At 50.9% G+C, this 21,619-nt stretch overlaps 1 protein-coding gene and 1 long non-coding RNA gene across 11 annotated transcripts in view; one reads left to right on the forward strand and one right to left on the reverse strand.

Annotated features, from left to right (window-relative positions):
• The window catches only part of ST3GAL2 (ST3 beta-galactoside alpha-2,3-sialyltransferase 2), a 78,171-nt gene that overhangs the window by 14,056 nt on the left and 42,496 nt on the right, over nt 1-21,619 (reverse strand). For 3 of the 10 annotated variants that reach the window (XM_063699712.1, XM_055366372.2, XM_055366365.2), the window contains 3 exons: nt 19,563-19,655; nt 4,979-6,319; nt 1,763-1,956 (listed from right to left, as the gene is read on the reverse strand). In XM_063699712.1, coding sequence (XP_063555782.1) covers nt 1,763-1,956; nt 4,979-5,317 — 533 coding nt within the window. In that variant the 5' untranslated portion in view covers nt 5,318-6,319; nt 19,563-19,655. Of the gene's footprint in view, nt 1-1,762; nt 1,957-4,978; nt 6,320-11,162; nt 11,314-18,804; nt 18,825-19,109; nt 19,253-19,562; nt 19,656-21,619 lie in introns of those variants that run through there. The other 7 variants (XM_055366370.2, XM_055366371.2, XM_019012205.4 and 4 more) reach the window with 5 other exon arrangements.
• LOC129527703 (uncharacterized) lies at nt 659-2,606 on the forward strand. The gene is made up of 3 exons (XR_008672743.2): nt 659-776; nt 1,346-1,600; nt 2,491-2,606. It is a non-coding gene; the product is annotated as an uncharacterized lncRNA (long non-coding RNA).

A 21,619-nucleotide genomic window follows, 5' to 3' on the forward strand; every position in this document is an offset into this window, starting at 1 on the left:
GGATTATAGTTACCCACCACCACGCCCAGCTATTTTGTATTTTTAGTAGAGACAGGGTTTCACAATGTTGTCCAGGCTGGTCTCGAACTCCCAACCTCAGGTAATCTGCCTGCCTCGGCCTCCCAAAGTGCTGGGATTACAGGCATGAGCCACAGCATGCAGCCTTATAAATTTCTTTCTGCAGCCCCTCCTGACAGTACCGGCCAGATGACTTAGAGTCAGTCCTTTTGGACCTGCAGGGCTTCCACCCAGGAGCTTCCTGACCATCACTGAGGTGCCTGACCAGTGAAAGCTCAAACTCGATGCAGGTGCTTTGGGCACCTAAGAGCATTGTCCTGGGCTTCCCGAGTGCGCAGAGCTGCATGGAAGTGACAGATGCCTCAATTCCCAACCTGGCCATGGTGTCTGGGGAGGGGAGAGGCCCCTCTAAGACCAGCTCCCATCCCATCTCCCTCCCATTGGGGTATGAGCAGTTGGAGGATATGGATACCCTCAGGTGGCTCCGGGGTCCTGGACAGGGTCCAGTCCAACCTGCTCACCCTCCCACTTGCACCATTTCCCAACATGAGGAAGGTCTTACATGGAATGCTGAATGCCTCCGAGACATATTGCTGCCTTCGTGTTGCTATGGAGACAGCAACTGTTTCTAAGACAAAGCCCTTCCTTCTGCCTCCTGGGAAACCTGGTCTTAACTGCAATACTCATCCTAAGAGGCATGAAAACTGGGCATTGGCAGGAGCTCTGTTCTTCAGGCTCTTCCTCTACCAAGGAGTCGGGTAGGAGGCATTTCTTGTCCCCAGCCAAGTCAAGGGGGGATGTCAGAAAACACAGGCTCTGGAGCAGAGCAAGCAGCCCACGTTCACGTCGTGAGCCTGCCCCCTATTCCCTGTTCACGCCCAGGCCTTCATTGCAGAGTCTCGGTCAAGACTCAACGCCCTCCCAACTCTTCTCCCTTCCTCACGGCTGGGCATAGAGGTCTTGGGAATGAATGAGCCCTAGAGCAAATACCGAACAGCTCCTTTCAGCACCCACAACATCTGCCTTCTGTGCATCTGCCAGCGAGAATCACCTGCTGCTATGAAGCAGGATGCTAGCTGGGCTTGGGGCCCTCACTCCTTGCCCAGCTGCTGAGGGGACGAGGAGGACAGGGCCGGCTTCTGATGGGAATTTTTGTTTTTGAGACAGGGTCTCAGTCTATTGCCCAGGCTGGAGTGAACTGGTGCAATCATAGCTCACTGTAGCCTCAAACTCCTGGGTTCAAGCAATCCTCCTGCCTCAGCCACCCCAGTAGCTGGAAATACAGACACGCCACAATGCCCAGCTAATCTTTAAAAATTTTTTGCAGACACAGGGTTTCGCCATGTTACCTGGGCTGGTGTCTAACTCCTGGGCTCAAGCGATCCTCCCACCTCAGCCTCTCAAAGCGCTGGAATTACAGGTGTGAGCCACCATGCCCTGCCTCTGATAGGATTTTTCACCAAACATCAGCCAGGAATCTAATGTCAGCTCTTTCCAGAGGAATTAAGAGCCTTGGAAACAAAGTGCAGGCCTCAAGCAAAGCTTAGATTTGGGATTCTGTCTCCCCATCCACCCCAAACAGGTAAAGGAGAGAGCTCCAAGCCTGCTGTGAAAGACTCTGGGAGGCAGGGCCCCACAGCACACCGGTAGCTGGCAGCATGCACCCTGCAGACAAGGCAGAGGAGGGCAGTCCCCCTCCCGGAGGCCCATCCTGGGACCACCCTTGGGCTCCACAGGGGCTCACCTCATGATGAAGTTGTGCCCGTCCACGTCCTGCCCATAGCCAGAGCCCCGCAGGTTGCCCGAGTTCCCCACCACGGCACAGCGCCGGCACTGGTGGGGGTCCCGGAAGCGGTAGGGGTTCTCGCCAGGCACTATCTGGAACAGCTTCTCCAGCACCTCATTGGTGTTGTGTGACTTGAACTGGGGCTGCAGCATCTGTGGAAGGGAGGGGAAGATGGGAAACGAGGAAGGGGAGAGGTATGTGAAGAAGGAGGGGCCCCGGCCTCCCCTCCTCTGCCCTCACTATCCTGTGTCTGGGCGCAGGCCTCTTTATCCAGGGCTCTGCCAGGGAACAGGCGTTCTTTCCTCTGGGCAGTGAGGGTCTCTCCCTCTCTCAATGACAGCAAAGTCCCCGGTTGTGAGTGAGTCTCAATGTCCAGAGATTGGGTGCCCTGCTAGTCACAGTTAGCTCTGATGCACTAGAAGGGGCTCAGGGATCAAGGTGCCTTTCACACATTCTCTGGGAACCTGCAGGCCTGGGCCACGGAGCAGAGCAGCCTCCTTCAGGGGATCCTTCCTGGTCAGCCTACAGGGGGCGTCCCCGGCACTCAGGCTGAGGACTGGGGTTGCAGAAGCCACATCCAGGGTGACAGTCCAGCCACTCCCTGAGCCCCAGGGAAGGGCAGAGAGGCTGATAAATTCTTTCAGAGCCAGAATGGCTGGAATAAAACTGGTGTCCCCTCCCACCAGCGAGACCTGTACCAACCAATGGTCAAAGACCATGAAACGAGGCAGCACCAACCAGACACTTACAGGCCCAGCAAGTGCCACACAGGAGTGACATGGCAGGTAAGGTCCACAGCCAACAGATCTGAGCCCCGGCAAAGAGAGGCAACTTCAGCCAATTGCTGCCATGTGGGATCATGAGCCCAGAAGGGCCAAAGTTTCCCATTTATCAAGACACACTGAAAATAAGGATTTCATATGAAACAAGAAAAATGAAATACTGTTTTTTTTGTTTTTTTTGTTTTTTTTTTTTTGAGATAGAGTTTCACTCTTGTCGCCCAGGCTGGAGTGCAATGGCGCGATCTTGGCTCACTGCAACCTCCGCCTCCCGGGTTCAAGGGATTCTCCTGCCTCAGCCTCCCGAGTAGCTGCAATTACAGGCATGCTTCACCACACCCGACTAATTTTGTATTTTTAGTAGATATGGGGTTTCTTCATGTTGGTCAGGCTGGTCTCGAACTCCCGACCTCAGGTGATCCACCGCCTTGGCCTCCCAAGGTGGTGGGATTACTTTTATTCAAAAGTAAATTACTTTTACTCGAAGTGCTGGAATTATTTTTACTCAAAAAAAAAAACCCACATAAAAATAAAATAAAACATTATGTGGATGGAGCCATAACTTGATGGGTTTGTGGGTGAGCAGGGCCTGCTCAGGGGATGGGAGATTGATCTGTAGAGGGAGCTTGGCTCCAAGATGAGAACTCCTATATAAAAATTAGCCAGGCGTGGTGGCGCGTGCCTGTAGTCCCAGCTACTCTGAAGCTGAGGTGGGAGGATCGCTCGAGCCTTGGGGGTCAAGGATGCAGTGAGCCAAGACTGTGCCACTGCAAAGACAGTGAGAACCTGTATCAAAAAAAAGCTGTCACAGTAAGAGCCCACGGGGCTCCTAGTGGCCCCAGCTCTGCAGACCCTGGTCCTCGGGCACTCTTGACAGTCTAGGCTGGAAGGCAGGTTCTGTGACATCATTCTGATAAGCCTGATCACATGAGCTCATCCCTCGCAGCTTGGGAGCCTGCAGGGGCTCAGTGCTGACATGGCTCCACCCATGACATGTGTGGCAACCAGATGGCCTGCAGAGCCTGGCGAGTGACACTCCAGAGCCTTGGGGCGAGGTAGAAGGAATTAAAAGTAGCAGAAAAGTGATGACTGGAAAGACAGGGAGGATCCCCCCAGCCCCACCCCTTCACCTCCCTTAGCCCCTGAGGGTTCTTTTCATTGCTTGTTTTTTTTTAACTCTAGAATCAGACAATACATTATTTCATAAAATAGATTAAGTAGTCCCTGCACGGCTTTCTTTTCTTTTTTCTTTTTTTTTTTTTGAGACGGAGTCTCACTTTGTTGCCCAGCTGGAGTGCAATGGTGCAATCTCGGCTCACTGCAACCTCCGCCGCCCAGGTTCAAGCGATTCTCCCGCCTCAGCCTCCTGAGTAGCTGGGATTACAGGCACGCGCCACCATGCCTGGCTAATTTTTTTTTATTTTTAGTAGAGACGGGGTTTCACCACGTTGGTCAGGCTGGTCTCGAACTCCTGACCTCATGATCCGTCCACCCTGTGCTCTCAAAGTGCTGGGATTACAGGCGTGAGCCACCACGACCGGCCTTCCCTACAAGGCTTTCTTATCCCAGCCCAGTAAAAAGTCTTCTAGCAGTTGTAAAGAACCAAGAAAGGGGCTCTGTTCTCATGGTATTTACAATTATTTTGGCTGGGCATGGTGGCTCACGCCTGTAATCCCAGCACTTTGGGAGGCTGAGGTGGGCAGATCATCTGAGGTCAGGAGTTTGAGATCAGCCTGGCCAACATGGTGAAACCCCGTCTGTACTAAAAATACAAAAAAATTAGCTGAGGGGGGTGGTGCATGCCTGTAATTCCAGCTACTCGGGAGGCTGAGGCAGGAGAATCACTTGAACCTGGGAGGCAGAAGTTATACTGAGCCGTCACTGTGCCACTGCACTCCAGCCTGGGCGACAGAATGAGACTCCATCTCAACAAACAAACAAATAAAAAACAATTATTTTGAGCCAATGTTCATAAATTAGGATATTTAGTTTTAAAATCTGGATTTCTAGGTTTTCTTAAAAAAAAAAAAAAAAAAAAAAACCAGATCCAGCCTTGTGCAGCAACAACTGCTGGGGCCGAGGGGCAGCTGCCTCCTTCCTCTGGGGCAGGCCCCCCATGGCTGTACTCCTCACTCCCACCTGCTCCCTGTGTCCCTGCTGCCTGCCTGGTCCAGGAGGCATTTCTGGCCTATGCTCGGGTCCTACAGGCACTAGAAAATACTAGCCCCCTCCATCAGGTCAATGCTCGCTCTGCCCTTCAGTAATCTGTGATCCTATAAATGGCTTAGTCAAACAGGCATTTTGTCAAGGCTCTGGGGGCCAGAAATCCAAGAGGGGGCTCTGAGTGGCTCTAAAACTGGGGGACAGATCCCTGGAAGGGAGCAGCAGCTCTTACCATCCACCACCTCTGGACATCCGGTGGAAGATCCATGTTCTCTCGGGTCCAGACGGGGGAAATGTTACCGTCAAAGTGGCTGTCAAACCAGTTGGAGGTACCGGCATCGCCCATGCAGCGGCGACAGGCGCAGCTCTTGCCCGAGAGCCTCTCCTTGCTGAGGCGCTGCAGGCCGGCATAGCCGGGCACCAGCTTCACCCGGTGTGTCCCATCCAGGGCCCCCGAGTCCAGGTAGGGGAGCGTGGCCATGCTGTGGTGCGAGTAGGTGAAGAGCAGGGACATGATGAACACCAGCAGGAAGGCCACGGAGAGGAACCACACCCGCAGGGAGCACTTCATTGTGCCGGCAGGCGGGCGGCGGTCACCGTGGCCACTCTTTTCCCAGCCCGCTGAGGGGCCAGCCACGGCGTAGCCTGCCTATTCTGGCACCACATGCAAAGGGCATAGGGGCACGTGCTGCAGCAGGGGACAGTGGCAGGGGTCCCTTGCCACGCCCTCCCTCAATGTGGGAAGAACACACGTTGGCAGGAGTGGCTGTCCTGTCCCTGAGTCAGGCGGGGCCCCTGCTTAGGGCTTCATCGGGTCTCTCCGTCACTAGCTAGGCCACAGAGGCTCTGCCTCTCCTGCCACCCTGGTGAGGGGGAGGTCAGTCCATTGCAGCCCACTAGTCCCTTGGGATTGCTGGCTGCCAGCTCTAGGGGTCCCCCTCTTTGGCGGCTTGAAATAATCCAGTCTGGAGCAGTCGGGGTCCTTGTGGTTCATGAGCAGACAATGAGGCGGCCCCTTGTTCCCGGCAGCGGGGAAGCCCTAGAACTCCAATCACAACAGAGAGCACATGGGCTTCAGGGGACTTGGGTTCCATGCAAGCGTTGTCCCACCTCCTGGCCCAAAACCTCTGCCAGAGGAGGGGAGCCAGACCCCAACCCTGAGAGGATAAAAACAGGAAGCTCTGTGAGTGTGGGAAAACTCCGCTGCAGAGATCGAGATCCTTTCCGCAGTAGGTCTTGCCCTTCTGCTTCCCATCTGAGGTGCTGGTCTTCTCCTGGTGGCCCCAGCCCCAGCTGCAGTTGTGTAGGGGTCGCAAAGCTCCTACTGTGGCTGTGGGGTCCTCTGGCGCTGGGAACAGCTGCTGTTCAGCGGGGCACTGTGTCCAATACCATCTGGGTCAGGCGAGCTTGTGCTGAGCTCCCCACCAGGGTCCAAGTCTCCTTCCTAATACTCCTGGCCTGGGTTCTGCCCATCCCCATTCCCCCAGGGCCAGCCTATCCTGCTGTTAGCTCACAGTAATCCCCTGGCAGGTTCCCCTTCACATGTCGGGCGCCAGGCTGCCACAGCACGACCCTAGAATGGCAGAGAGGAGAAATAATGTGCGGATGAATCACACGGGCACCAGGCTTTGTCCCAGCCCCACCCCAAGCCCCAAAGCTAGCAGGAGAAGAGATGCCCACTTAATCAGAGGGTGGACATGACCAAGGGCTCTGCCCTCTAGCTGCACAGATAGCATCACTCTGTGGGACTCCAGGGCCTGGAGGACTAGATTAGCCCAGAGTCTTCACTTCTTAGCCAGAAGGTAAACGAGTCAAGTGATTTTCCCTAAGCCACATGCTTTCAGATTTAGAGAGTTCCTAGCCCAGCTATGTACAGTTAATTTCAGGTGAAAAGTCAGAGAAAACAGCCCAGAGAAGATTCCAGGGGACTATGGACACTGACTGCCCCCTACAGCACTCTCTGGAGCCTGTCAGTGCCTGCAGAGGCCTCTCCCAATCAGAAGGGAGGGCTGGCCGGTCTCTGACCGCCCCTGTTCTCTCGACTGTGGATTATCGATGAGGCATTGCTGGGTCCACTCTGTGAACCATGAACAGTCCTGTCAGCTCCGCCGTTGGGGGAGAACCTGGCTGTGTCAGGAGGTGTGGTTGCTGGGCTTGGTCCTGCCCCCGGACAGCCCTGAGGGCAGTTGCCTACATCCATCTGTACATTATGGACAAAGTGAATGCCAGGGTCCCTGGTAGCACTGACAGCCTGAGGCCCCATGCTGCCCTTGCAGGCAAGAACAGGGAGAAAAGGCCACTTGTAGGCAGTTTGGGTCTCAGCCATAAGGAAAGGAGCTCGGATCCATGCCAGGCGTGAGGGAGCCACACCAGGTGAGAGGAACGCTGAGAAGGGAACCCCTGAGCACTGGCTGTGTGCCGTGGGAATCTTGCAAAGCTGGCTGCCTCGCCTCTCCCCAGCTCCCCTCCAAATCTGCCTAGCGGTGCTGCTGACCTAGCCCCTGGGCCTCTCAGTGCAGCCCTGTTCCATGTCCTTGTTGAAGTCTCCAGCCCACTTTTGGGGTCTCCTGGCTGCTTCCAGCAGCTGCAGACAAGGCCTCTCAGGCTCTGTGTTCAAGAAACCTAGCTGCCCCTCCATTTGTGGCCACAAAGCCAGCAGGGAATGGAACGAGCATACTGCAGTAAGGACATTATTCTGGGTGGGAAATGATGTTCACAAAAGTAGAAGAACTTATCTAAGGTCACGACGTTGTGAGTGGAGGTGACTTTGGGATAGGCCATGGCACAGAAAGAAGGCTGTGGCCTCCCTGAACTACCCACGGCTCAAGGGTGAGAGGGAAGGAGATGTGGAGTTGGCTTCTCAGGGTCGAAAGTGAAGCCCCGCCCACAGGCCTCATCAGGGCTCCTGGCTCTAATCCATGGAGACCCCAGCAGCACTGGCTCAAAGGTGCTTCTTCCAATGTTCTGCTGTGCCCATTTAGCAGATCCCATTCTAGGCATGGCCTTGGCTGAACAGTCTGTAGATGGGAAGCCAGGTCCTTGTCTCCTCTCATTCTCCCTTTGCCTGCTGCATGCCCAACATCTAAGGACAGAACTCGAGTTCTTTCAGGGTCCCGCTCCCAGCTTCCTGTGACCTGAGGAGAGCCAGTCATGAGGCAGGTGGCCCCGGAAGACAGTGACTTTGCAGCTGATGGGAGCGAGAGGTCCTGCCTGGGGAGACCTGGTTTCTGGCTGGGCAGCCCCGCAGTGGCCACTGAAGGCGGGGGCTGGGCAGAGCTGGCACAGGAGGCTTCCAAAGGAAGCAACTCAATCAAGGAAGTCATTAACTCCTTGGGATTCTAGATCAATGCAGGGGGCACCCGAAGGAACTGCACTGCCTGTTGGGGAGGGGAAAATCCCTGGTTTTGACATGTCTGGAAAGAGCAGAGAAGTAGAGGAAAGAGCAGAGAAGTAGAGCATCTGGCAAAGGCCCTTGCTTTGGGAACCCCAGGTCCAGGTGTTACTGCAAATACAGGATGCTCAGCTTGTTGTGGTGAGGGCAAATGGAGCCATGGGGAGGAGCTAAAAAAAAGTCAAAGGCCCCCAAACACGCACTAAAAATCCCAAAAATGACCTGGCAATGACCCTCTCACAGTTCATTTCTACCTGTGCCCCTCAGCTGCCCACCACGTCATGGGCTTGCTCCCCTTCACAGCTACTCAGATCATTTTGTTAAGCCCATGCGCACCTCAATATAAAGAGCTCGGAGGAGGCAGGCCCAGTGGCTCATGCCTATAATCCCACCACTTTGGGAGCCTGAGGTGGGTGTATCACCTGAGGTCAGGATTTCAAGACCAGCCTGGCCAACATGGTGAAACCCCATCTCTACTAAAAATACAAAAAATCAGCCAGGCGTTGTGGTGGCCACCTATAATTCCAGCTATGCGGGAAGCTGAGGCAGGAGAATCACTTGAACCCAGGAGGTGGAGGTTGCAGTGCGCCAAGATCACACCATTGTACTCCAGCCTGGGCGACAAGAGCAAAACTCCGCCTAAAAAAAAAAAAAAAAAAAAAAAAAAAAAGACCAGGCATGGTGGCTTACACCTGTAATCCCAGCACTTTGGGAGGCCGAGGCGGGTGGATCACCTGAGGTTGGGAGTTCGAGACCAGCCTGACCAACGTGAAGAAACCCCATCTCTACTAAAAATACAAAATTAGCCAGGCATGGTGGCACATGCCTGTAATCCCACCTACTCGGGAGGCTGAGGCAGGAGAATCGCTTGGACCCAGGAGGGGGAGATCGTGCCAATGCACTCTAGCCTGGGCAACAAGAGCGAAACTCTTTCTCAAAAAAAAAAAAAAAAAAAAAAAAAAAAAAGAATGGATAAATTGTGGTGCATTTTGTACCATATAGTAAAATGAATGAACTCCGGTTTCAGACATTAACAGGGATGAATATGGCCAAAAAACATTATATCGAGCAAAAAGAGTTGTCATGGATAAATGATCACAGCATGAATCCATGAAAAGCTAAAAAATACGCAAAGCTAAGCAAGACATTTTCTATGCCTCTCTATAAAGATAATAATAGAGAAAATCAAGGAAACAACACAAAATTCAGGGAATTCCTCTGGAGGGGGAAGAGAGGTAGATGAAATAAGGAGGGCTGAAGAGGCTTCAGGAGTACTGGGTACCTTGTAATCCAGGTGGTGGGTACAGAAGTATTTTTTTTTCTTTTGAGACGGAGTCTTGCTCTGTCACCAGGCTGGAGTGCAGTGGTGTGATCTTGGCTCACTGCAGCCTCCGCCTCCTGTGTTCAAACGATTCTCCTGTCTCAGCCTCCCGAGTAGCTGGGATTACAGGCATGTGCCACCACACCCAGCTAATTTTTTGTATTTTTAGTAGAGATGGGGTTTCACCATGTTGGCCAGGCTGGTCTTTAACTCCTGACCTCAGGTGATCCACCCGCCTCAGCCTCCCAAAGTGCTGGGATTACAGGCATGAGCCACTGCGCTCAGCCATGGAGTATTTCTTATGTTTATTCTTTAAAGAGCACAAATACGATATATACTACTTTGAGTCTATGATGCATTTCGTAGTAAAATCTAATATGCTTTTAGGTTAAAACATGTTTTATTAAAGGACTACTCTGGCTGTTGCGTAAGACTAGCAGGGAGACCAGAAAGGAACTGTTGCAATATCCCAGGTGGTGGAGGTGGTGAGAAATGGCTGATGTACTCTGAAGGGCTTAACTAGTAGGGTAGTTGGAGGGTACAAGGAGGGGGCCCATGGGGAAGGGAAGAGGGGAGCAGGGTGGGAAGAGGAAGACAGGAATCAGGGAGATATGGAGGCTGTGGCCTGAGCAACCTGGTGGATGGGGGTGTCATTCACTATACAGAAAAGACAGAAAATTAATGGGTTTGGCTGAGAAAAAACAAAAGTTCTGGTTAAATTTAAGATGTCTTTTAGGCCGGGTGTGGTGGTTCATGTCTGTAATCCCAACATTTTGGGAGGCCAAGGCGGGAGGATCACTTGAGGTCAGGAGTTTGAGACCAGCCTGGGCAACACAGCAAGACCCCATCTCCACAAAAAAGTAAAAACGTTGGGCATGAAGGCTCATGCCTGTAATCCCAACACTTTGGGAGGCCGAGGCGGGCGGATCATGAGGTCGGGAGATTGAGACCTTCCTGGCCAACATGGTGAAACCCCGTCTCTACTAAAAATACAAAATATTAGCTGGGTGTGGTGGTGGGTGCCTGTAATCCCAGCTACTCGGGAGGCTGAGGCAGGAGAATTGCTTGAACCAGGGAGTCAGAGGTTGTGTGAGCTGAGATCGCACCACAGCACTCCAGCCTGGTGACAGAGTGAGACACCGTCTCAAGCAAACAAACAAACAAAAAAGTAAAAACATTAGCTGGGCATGGTGGCAGGTGCCTGTAGTCAGTCCTACCTACTCAGGAGGCTTAGGCGTAAGGATCACTTGAGCCCAGGAGTTCAAGGTTGCAGTGAGCCGTGATCATGCCATGGCACTCCAGGATGGGTGACAGAGTGATACCACAACTCGAAAAAAAAAGAAAGTTTTTTAGACATCCACATGCAGTTGGAAACAGGCAGTTGGACACACCTGTTTGAAGCTCATGGGTGAGGTCAGAGTTAGAGGGATATATCTGAGAGTCATCAGAGTACAGTTCATTCTTAAAACTACGGGACCAGAAGAAAAGATCTAGGGAGGGTCTACCACAGACAAGAGTAGGTGGCTCAGGACAGAGCCTGGGGTACTCTGCTGTCTGAAAGAGAAGCCAGGAAAGAAACAGCCAATGAGGCAGGGGGAAAAACAGCCCTGCATCTGGGAAGCCAAGAGAAGAAAGTTTCGAGAATGAAGAAGGAATTAACAGTGTCAAGTGTTTGAAAAAGTAAGGTGAGGACTGAGAACTGACCACTGGATGGAGGGCAGTGGTGACCTTCACAATGACTGATCCAGGGGTACTGCGAGGCTCAAGCACAGGAAAAGATGCTCAACGTCATTAATCATCAGGGAAATGCAAATCAAAACCACAATCAGATACCACTTCCTGCCCATCAGGGTGGCTGTAACCAACAAGACAGATAATAACCAGTGTTAGTGAGGACGTAGAGACATTGGAACCCTCAGACTTTGCTACTGGGAATGTGAAATGGTGCAGTCGCTTTGGGCAACAGTCTGGCAGTTCCTCAAAAGATTAAATGTACAGTCACCATAATATATGACTCAGCAATTCCACTTCTAGGTATATACTCAAGAGAAATGAAAACTTAGGTTCACATAAAAACTTGTACACATGGCCGGGCACGGTGGCTCACGCCTGTAATCCCAGCACTTTGGGAGGCCAAGATGGGCGGATCACGAGGTCAAGAGATCAAGACCATCTGGCCAACTTGGTGAAACCCCATCTCTGTTAAAAATACAAAAATTAGCTGGGCATGGCTGGCGTGCACCTGTAGTCCCAGCTACTCAGGAGGCTGAGGCAGGAGAATCGCTTGAACTTGGGAGGCAGAGGTTGCAGTGAGCCGAGATCGTACCACTGCACTCCAGCCTGGCGACAGAGACTCCATCTCTAAAAAAAAAAAAAAAAAAAACAAAACAAAACAAAAAAAAACCTCGTACACAAATGATTTATAGCAGCATTATTCATAAGAGTGCCAACATGGAAACAACTCAAAGTTCCATCAACCAATGCATAAATAAACAAAATGTGGTATATCCATACAAGGGAGTATTATTCAGATATAACAAGGAATCAAGTTCTGGTACTGCTACAGCATGGATGAACTTGAAAACCCTGTGCTAAGTGAAAGGAGCCAGGCACAGCCTGGTGCGGTGGCTCACGCCTGTAATCCCAGCACTTTGGGAGGCCGAGGCAGACGGATCACGAGGTCAGGAGATCGAGACCATCCTGGTTAACATGGTGAAACCCCATCTCTACTAAAAACACAAAAAATTAGCCGGGCATGGTAGCGGGAGCCTGTAGTACCAGATACTCGGAAGGCTGAGGCAGGAGAATGGCATGAACCCGGGAGGCGGAGCTTGCAGTGAGCCGAGATTGTGCCACTGCACTCCAGCCTGGGTGACACAGTGAGACTCCGTCTTAAAAAAAAAAGGAATAAGGCACAAAAGGCCCCATGCCAGATGATTTATGTAAAATGTACAGAATAGGCAAATCCATAGAGACAGACAGTAGATTACCAGTTGCCAGGGGCTGGAGGATAGAGGAGAATGGGGAATGACTGCCAGTGGGTTGGAGTTTTCTTCTGGGGTGATGTTCCAAAATTGTTTGTGGTGAATAGGTTAAAAGCCACTGACAGCCAGGCGCGGTGGCTCACGCCTGTAATCCCAGCACTTTGGGAGGCCGAGGCAGGTGGATCACGAGGTCAGGAGATCAAGACCATCCTGGCTAACATGGTGAAACCCGTCTCTACTAAAAACACAAAAAAATTAGCCAGGCATGGTGGCGGGCGCCTGTGGTCCCAGCTACTCAGGAGGCTGAGGCAGGAGAATGGCGTGAACCCGGGAGGCAGAGCTTGCAGTGAGCCGAGATCATGCCACTGCACTCCGGCCTGGGCAACAGAGCGGAACTCCATCTCAAAAAAAAAAAAAAAAAAAAAAGCCACAGACTTGTATGTTTCAAAGAGATGAACTGCATGGTGTGTGAATTATAGCTCAATAAAGGTGTTACAACAAAAAGAGAGAATGGTGCTGGGCGTGGTGGCTCACACCTGTAATCCCAGCACTCTGGCAGGCCGAGGTGGACAGATCACCTGGGGTCAGGAGTTCAAGATCGGCCTGGCCAACATGGTGAAACCCCGTCTCTACTAAAAATAACAAAACTTAGCTGTGGGTGGTGGCGGGGCCAACATGGTGAAACCCCATCTCTACTAAAAATAACAAAAATTAGCCGGGGGGTGGTAGCAGAGGCACCTGTAGTCCCAGCTACTAGGGAGGCTGAGGCAGGAGAAATGCTTGAACCCAGGAGGTGGAGGTTGCAATGAGCCGAGATTGTGCCACTGCACTCCAGCCTGGGCTGGATTGGGGGGCCAGGCACAGTGGCTCACAGCTGTGATCCCAGCACTTTGGGATGCCGAGGGCGGCGGATCTCCTCAGGTTAGGAGTTTGAGACCAGCTTGGCCAACATGGCAAAACCCCGTCTCTACTAAAAATACAAAAATTAGCTAGGTGTGGTGGCTTGCGCCTGTAATCCCACTACTTCGGAGGCTGAGGCAGGAGACTCGCTTGAACCTGGGAGGTGGAGGTTGCGGTGAGCCAAGATCGTGCCACCGCACTCCAGCCTGGGTGACAGAGTGAGACTCTGTCTCAAAAAAAAAAAAAAAAAGGAATGGGATGTAAGAGAGTGGAATGTGGAATGGGATTCAGCTGAGAGATGGTCTAGAATGTGTGTACACTGATGGGAATGAATTATTAGAGGAGAAATTTATGATCCAGGAAAAAGAGGTGAACAGAGGAACAAAGGCCGGGAGCAGCACAAGATGATGGCATCGAGTGTCGTCCTGGAGGGGGGCTACCTGTGGGACAGGTGGCAAAGCCGAGCAAGCGGCACAGACAGTGAGGAGTGTCCCGTTATTGTTGGGGTTGGAGATTTACAGAGAGACCAGATGTGAAATAGTCTTCTAAAAGAGAAAGGGAGTAACTAGGGAAATTTAGGAGGTGGCAAGACAACACTGTGGCCTTTTTTTTTTTTTTTTTTATGGAGTCTCACTCGGTTGCCCAGGCTGGAGTGCAGTGGCGCAATATTGGCTCACTGCAACCTCCGCCTCCTGGGTTCAAGCAATTCTCCTGCCCTAGCCTCCCAAGCAGCTGGCATTATAGGCCCGTGCCACCACGCCCAGCTAATTTTTGTATTTTCAGCAGAGATGAGGTTTCGCCATGTTGGCTAGGCTGGTCTCAAACTCCTGACTTCAAGTGATCCGCCTGCGTCGGCCTCCCCAGGTGCTGGAATTACAGGTGTGAGCCACTGTGCCAATACTACAGTCTTCTAAGAAGTTTGTGGTCACAAATTTGGCAAATTTGGGGAGACCGTTTATCAATAAATATCCCCTGAATGGCTGGTCCATGTCCAAGTTGCTGAGGCTGTCCAGAGGAACTGGCAGCCAGGATCCAGAGGTCAGGGGCAGCAAGGGCCTTGAAGACCCCGCCTTCCATCCTCAGGAGATGCAGCCAAAGGGCTACTTCCACCTCCCAGTACAAGGAACCTCAAAGGAGACCCTCACCAGCACGCAGGTAAATGGAAGGAAAAAACAAAAGCACCTGATTGAGGAGCAAAGCAAAGAGTGCCCCAAAAGGAGAACAGCAGGGACTGTTTTGGAGGCTGTAGCAGCTTTAGAGCCAATTCTCGGTCAGATCCCAGGAGACAGCCATCAACGACTTAACCTAATGAAGCACAGGATAAGCACCACCTCAGACCAGCACAGCTGAATACAACCTTCTTGGCATGCAGAAAAAAGAAACATCAAAATAAGGCACTGAGGCTGGGGGGATGGGTGCTGCTTGCCTCTGGGAGGGAGAGGAGAAAGACGAAAGATAAAGCCCCTCTCCACCCACTTACACACAGCCTGAGGACGTGTCCCAAAGCTCATTCTAAAGGCATGAAGCCACAGCTTACTGCTCCAATGGACCGATGCTTTATGAACCTCTGAGCATTTTTGGGGGATAGCCTCTCATTTAGTATGCACAGGAGTCCCAGGACCAGCTGAACAAGGTCAGCCAGGCGGAAGTGAAGATGCTTTAACACCACGCCAGGTCTGATGACTTCAAGCCCAGAGCTCCTTCCACAGCCCCCACTGCCTTCCCAAAGCACTTTTCCACTAACTGGGGTACAACCATCAAAACATTCGCTGTGCCCCAGATCCCTGCCAGCCTAGCAACCCAGAACACTCCCTGCCTCCTGGGTTGGGGGCAGCACCCAAACCAGGCAGAAGGAGCTGGGGCGGGGGGGTAGGGGTGGGCGCAGGTGGCCAGTTACCGAAAGCCCCTCCCTCCCCAACAACTCAAAAGCAGCGAGGCCTGTCCTTGACCTGTCTGAGAATGGGCCGCTTCACCACCCTGCTTGGTTAACTGAAGTCATCCGCATTGCAACACCCTGGTATCAGCCTCTGGCACAGACCCCTCAGTGCTACCCTAGGGACTCAGGCCCTTTCCACTCCGCAGCACCAAACCCTCGGGCAGCCCCTCCCTTCCTGCAGGACATCCAACTTTGACTTTATATCCATCTGAAATCTCAGCTCTGGTACCTCTTGATGCCGCCCAGAGTTTGTAGCCAGAAACCCAGAAGGCAAGAGCTAACACACTTCTTCAAACCAAGAGCATAACTTTGGCTTTCAATGAAGTCCTAGAGAAATAAACTGTCAGTCTTCTCTGGACAAAGACCGAGGCTGCACCCTAACAGCCTCTTCCTGTAGGAGACAGCTCAAAGAAACAAAAAAAAAAAAAAGAAAAAATAAAGAAACGGCCTCTAAGAGGAGGAAGCTGGGCCCTGAGGCACGGGGAGAGGGTGCGGCAGGGGAGTTGGGGTGAAGGGTCCCTTCAGATCCACCACCTGCTACCTCAGGAGGGAGCCCCACTGTGTTTTGAGTCGGAGTGGGCAGGGGGAAATCCAGTATCTTGCTGTACCTGTCTACACTAAGGCATGAAGTAACGTCTAGAAAAACAGTTCTCGGCTGGTTGTGGTGGCTCACACCTGCAATCCCAGCACTTTGGGAGACTGAGACTGGATGATCGCTTCAGTCCAGGGGTTGGAGCCTGGGCAACAGAGTGAGACCTCATCTCTATTTTATGAAAAAAGTTCAAACCACCTGTGTGGGGAAGACCAGGTCTCTCCACATTCTAGATAGCTTCCCGCCTCTGGCAGCTTTTTTTTTTTTTGAGACGGAGTTTTGCTCTTATTGCCCAGACTGGAGTGCAATGGCGTGATCTTGGCTCACCGCAACCTCCACTTCCCAGGTTCAAGCAATTCTCCTGCCTCGGCCTCCTGAGTAGCTGGGATTACAGGCATGCGCCACCACGCCTGGCTAATTTTGTATTTTTAGTCGAGATGGGGTTTAACCGTGTTGGCCAGGCTGGTCTCGAACTCCCAGCCTCAGGTGTTCCGCCCACCTCGGCCTCCCAAAGTGCTGGGATTACAGGCGTGAGCCACTGCGCCCAGGCTTTTTCCCCTTTTTTGAGACAGGATCTCACTCTGCTGCCCAGACTGGAATGCCGGTGGCGCAATCACAGTTGACTGTAGACTCCACCTCCTGGGCTCAAATGATCCTACCTCAGGCCCCCGAGTAGCTAGGACCATTGGCATACGCCACCAGACCTGGCTAAATTTTTATTTTTTATTTTTTTTTCCATAAAGACAGGGTCTTGCTATGTTCCCCAGGCTGGACTTGAACTCTCAGACTCCTGCCTCAGCCTCCCAAGTAGCTGGGACTACAGGTGTGCACTACTTTTGTTGGTTTTTTTGTTGTTGTAGAGATGATGTCTTGCTATGTTGCCCAGGCTGATCTCCAACTCCTGTTCTCAAATGATCCTCCCAACGTGGCCTCCCAAAGAGCTGCGATTGCAGGTATGAGCCACCTTGCTCAGTCCTCAGACTTCTTTGCTTTTTTTATTTCACCTGATGCTGTTGTTGTTTTCAAATAGATGAGTTTAATCCATTTCACTTGGATTTATGTTACTATCTTATTCAGTATTTTGTCTACTATTTTTTCTGTATTTTTTTTTCTTTTCCTGACTTGGGATGACATATTATCTCCACACTCACCTTTTTTTTTTTTTTTTTTTGAGACGGAGTCTCACCCTGTCACCCAGGCTGGAGTGCAGTGGCTTGATCTCGGCTCACTGCAAGCTCCGCCTCCCAGGTTTATGCCATTCTCCTGCCTCAGCCTCCCCAGTAGCTGGGACCACAGGTGCCCACCACCATGCCCGGCTAATTTTTTTTTGTATTTTTAGTAGAGATAGGGCTTCACCATGTTAGCCAGGATGGTCTTGATCTCCTGACCTCGTGATCTGCCTGCCTCGGCCTCACAAAGTGCTGGGATTACAGGCGAGAGTCACCACGCCTGGCCAACCCTCACCACTTTTTTTCCCCCTCCTGGTTTGGAAATTATATTACTTTTTTTTTAGTGATTAATCTTATATTGTTAGCTTATGTACATTTTCTTGATGAAGTCTTCAGTTTTTCAGTAATGCCATTCTCTTAACAAGGCAGAAATTTGGTGTGGCTTAACAATAAAATTCTCTATTCTTATTCTTCCTTGGTAATGTGGTCAACAATTCTAGTTTTCCCTTAAAAAAAAAAATTAAAAGCCCATTTAGATCCTGTTTTTTTTTTGTTTTTTTTTTTTCTCTGTGTTTTGCCGTCTGTAGCAGACACTGTTGGCTGTCTACCAGCGGCCACTCTCTTTTTTGCTTGCCAACAGAATCCTGATTTGTTTGGGCAGCTAAGGACCCAGTCCTGGCAGATGATGCAAGACTGGCCAAAGCCAGCCAGCGCCAACCACAGCAAGCCTGTCCCTTTTTCACCAGGAATTGGTTTGAGGATGGACCAGCTCAGGTCAATGAGACCCAAGGGAGTATGTGTTAGGGCCATCTTGGAAAGATTTTCCTTTCCAAATAAGCAGCCGGGCGCAGTGGCTCACGACTGTAATCCCAGCGCTTTGGGAGACTGAGGCAGGCAGATCACCTGAGGTCAGGAGTTCGAGACCAGCCTGGGAAACATGGTGAAACCCCATCTCTACTAAAAATACAAAAATTAGCTGGGCGTGGGGTCAAGTGCTTGTAATTCCAGCTACTCAGGAGGCTAAGGCGCAAGAATCACTTGAACCCAGGAGGTGGAAGTTGAAGTGGGCGGAGCGGAGATCACACCTTCCAGCCTGGATGACAGTGATTGCAATAAAAAATAAAATAAAAAAAGCAGCAGCAGTACATGAAGAAAAAGCTTCCTTTCTCCTAGGATCTCTCTGCCTTCCTGCCTGGGATGTTACAGGGTGATGATATAATGTCTGGAGCTATGGCAGCCATCTCACGACCATGAGAGACATCTTGCACCCTCGTATGGCAGAGTAGAAAGATCGAGGGTCCTTCATGTTCCTATGTGACCTACTGCCCCAACCCTGGAACTACTGACCTCCACACTTCTTGTTATAAACTAATCCAGTGTTTTCCAGTTTAAGTCACTGTGGGTTACTCTGCTACTTGCATCCTAATATACTGTTAATAGTTAATTCAGGCCAGGCACGGTGGCTCACACCTGTAATCCCAGCACTTCGGGAGGCTGAGGCAGGCGGATCACCTGAGGTTGGGAGTTCGAGAGCAGCCTGACCAACATGGAGAAACCCCGTCTCTACTGAAAATACAAAATTAGCCGGGTGTGGTGGCCGATGCCTGTAATCCCAGCTACTCAGGAGGGTGAGGTGGGAGAATCACTTGAACCCGGGAGGCAGAGGTTGCGGTGAGCCGAGATCACCCCATTGCACTCCAGCCTGGGCAACAAGAGCGAAACTCTGTCTCAAAAAAAAAAAAAAAAAATAGTTAATTCAATTTACCAACATAATGCATCCACTTCTGTGCTCACTGTTGGCACCAACAACCTGCTTTCTTCAGGGGTTTACTTTTCTTCTTACTGAAGTACATCTGTAACCATTCTTTCAGCAAAGGTCTGTAGGTGATAAAACTGTCTTAGCCTGTCCAAAAATACCTTTATTTTACCTCATTCTTGAATGATAGCTGGCTATGGAATTCCAGGTTGACAAGGAGCTTCTCTAAGACATCCTTCTGTTGTTTTCTGGCATTCAATGTTGATAAGATATTATTTGTGATCTAATTGTCAATTCTTTGAATTATTTCTTACCTCCAGTAGTTTTTAACTCTCTTGGTCTGGTCAGGTATGGCGGCTCATGCCTGTAATCCCAGCACTTTGGGAGACCATGGTGGGCAGGTTGCTTGAGTCCAGGAGTTTGAGACCAACCTGGGCAACACGACAACACCCTATCTCTACAAAAAATACAAAAATTAGCCGGGCGTGGTGGCATGTTTCTGTAGGCCCAGCTACTCAGGAGGCTGAGGTGGGAGGATCACCTGAGCCTGGCAGGTCAAGGCCACAGTGAACCGTGATTACGCCACTGCCGCCCAACCTGGCCTCAAAAAGCAAAATAAAGTTATATTATTATCTGCAGTTTGGCTGTATTATATCTAGTGACATATTATTTATCCTGTTTGATGTTCATGCTGTTTTTTCGAATCTGAAATTTCAAGCCATTATCTCTTTAAATATTATTTCTAGGCTGAGCATGGTGGCTCATACCTGTAATCCCAGCATTTTTGGAGGCCTGCGCAGGCAGATCACTTGAGCTCAGGAGTTCGAGACCAGCTTAGGCAACATGGCAAAACCGCGTCTCTAAAATAAAAAATAAAAAAATTAAGCGTGGTAGCGCATGCCTGTGGTCCCAGAAAGTCAAGACGCTAAGGCGAAAGGATGGCTTGAGGCTGGGCACGGTGGCACACACCTGTAATCCCAGTACTTTGGGAGGCGGAGGCAGGTGGATCAGCTGAGATTAGGAGTTCACGACCAGCCTGGCCAACATGGTGAAACCCCGTATCTACTAATAATACAAAAAATAAGCCAGGCATGGTGGCAGATGCCTGTAATCCTAGCTACTCGGGAGGCTGAGGCAGGAGACTCACTGGAACCTGGGAGGCGGAGGTCGCAGTGAGCTAAGATCGGGCCACTGCACTCCAGCCTGGGCAACAAGAGTGAAACTCTGTCTCAAAAAAAAAAAAAAAAAAAGTTAGCTGGGCATGGTGGCAAGTGCCTACAGCCCTAGCTACTCGGGAAGCTGAGGGGGCAGGATCATTTGAACCAGGGAAGTCAAGGCTGCATTGAGCCATGATCATGCCACTGCACACCAGCCTGGGCAACAGAGTGAGACTCTGTCTCTATAAGAAATAAAAAGCTGGCCGGGCGCGGTGGCTCGCGCCTATAATCCCAGCACTTTGGGAGGCCGAAGTAGCCAGATCACCTGAGGTCAGGAGTTCGAGACCAGCCTGACCAACATGGAGAAACCTGTCTCTACTAAAAATACAAAAAAAAAATTAGCCAGGCGTGGTTGCACATGCCTGTGATCCCAGCTACTCTGGAGGCTGAGGCAGGAGAATCGCTTGAGCCCAGGAAGCGGAGGTTGCAGTGAGCAGAGATCATGCCATTGCACTCCAGCCTGGGCAACAAAAGCGAAACTCCATCTCAAAAAAGAAAAAAATAATAAATAAATAAATAAATAAATAAATAAATAAATAAATAAAAGCTTTAGCCCCAGGAAATGGTCAGTAGCAACTTTTCTCAGGCTACTGTCCAGCTGTGGATTCAAGCAATTTCCTAGCTCAATTCCATGCTCCAAATGGAACACTTTATGGCTCTGTTATCCCAAATTTCTGCTTCCAGACTCAGAGACCAGCAGGCCTGCAGCTTCAGCCTGGCTTTCTTCCTTGTGTTCTTGTCTATTTCTCATCCACAGGGATATTTATCATGTTGAGTGTGGTGGGGGGTAGAAAAGTGGAGGCGTGCATGAATATATTTTTAGAATTTTATCTTTTTATGTATTACTGCTATGTGTTTAGAGTATAAATTTACAGTGCCATCTTGACTGGATGAATTGGATTTAACTATTCGTACCAGGAAACTGGGCATCCCTGCCAATACTAATCTCTTGGGAACAGGTATCAAACCATCTCTAACAAGATTCATAGAACTCTAGCCAACACAATGAGGGCAGGAGACTGAGATACCCTGGGGTCAACTGAAGAAAGGCCCAATTGAAACTGCTCTCCCATTCCCACTGCTACCTTCATTCCAGTCCACAGAGGGATAGGGCAGGGCGTGCAGACATGCAAACGGGATCTTTCAGATGTGGCCTGGGCAGGCCTTCACTGACCCAGGTAACACAGGCCTTCAGTCTCTTCCACACCATTTGCCCATTTCAGTCTTTCACCTGACTAGTGAAAACTGCACACTGGCCATACAAACACCCCTGATGGAAGGCCCATCTGACTCTCTTCAAGTCCCCAGTCTGCCAGCACAGGCCCAGCCTGAAGTTCCACTGAAAATCAGAACAATTGATTCAGGAGCCAAATTCTAGTCTAGACTGTTACCAAGCAGCCAAGCAGGTTACTTTTCATTTCCAGGCCAAGATTCTGTTTGTTTATTTTTGAGATGGAGTCGCACTCTGTCATCCAGGCTGTAGTGCAGTAGTGTGATCTCAGCTCACTGCAACCTCCGCCTCCTGGGTTCAAGTGATACTCCTGACTCAGCCTCCCAAGTAGCTGGGACTACAGGCGCCTGCCACCATGCCCAGATAATTTTTCTAT

This window comes from Gorilla gorilla, chromosome 18, assembly GCF_029281585.2.
Source record: "Gorilla gorilla gorilla isolate KB3781 chromosome 18, NHGRI_mGorGor1-v2.1_pri, whole genome shotgun sequence".
Lineage (NCBI taxonomy): Eukaryota > Metazoa > Chordata > Mammalia > Primates > Hominidae > Gorilla > Gorilla gorilla.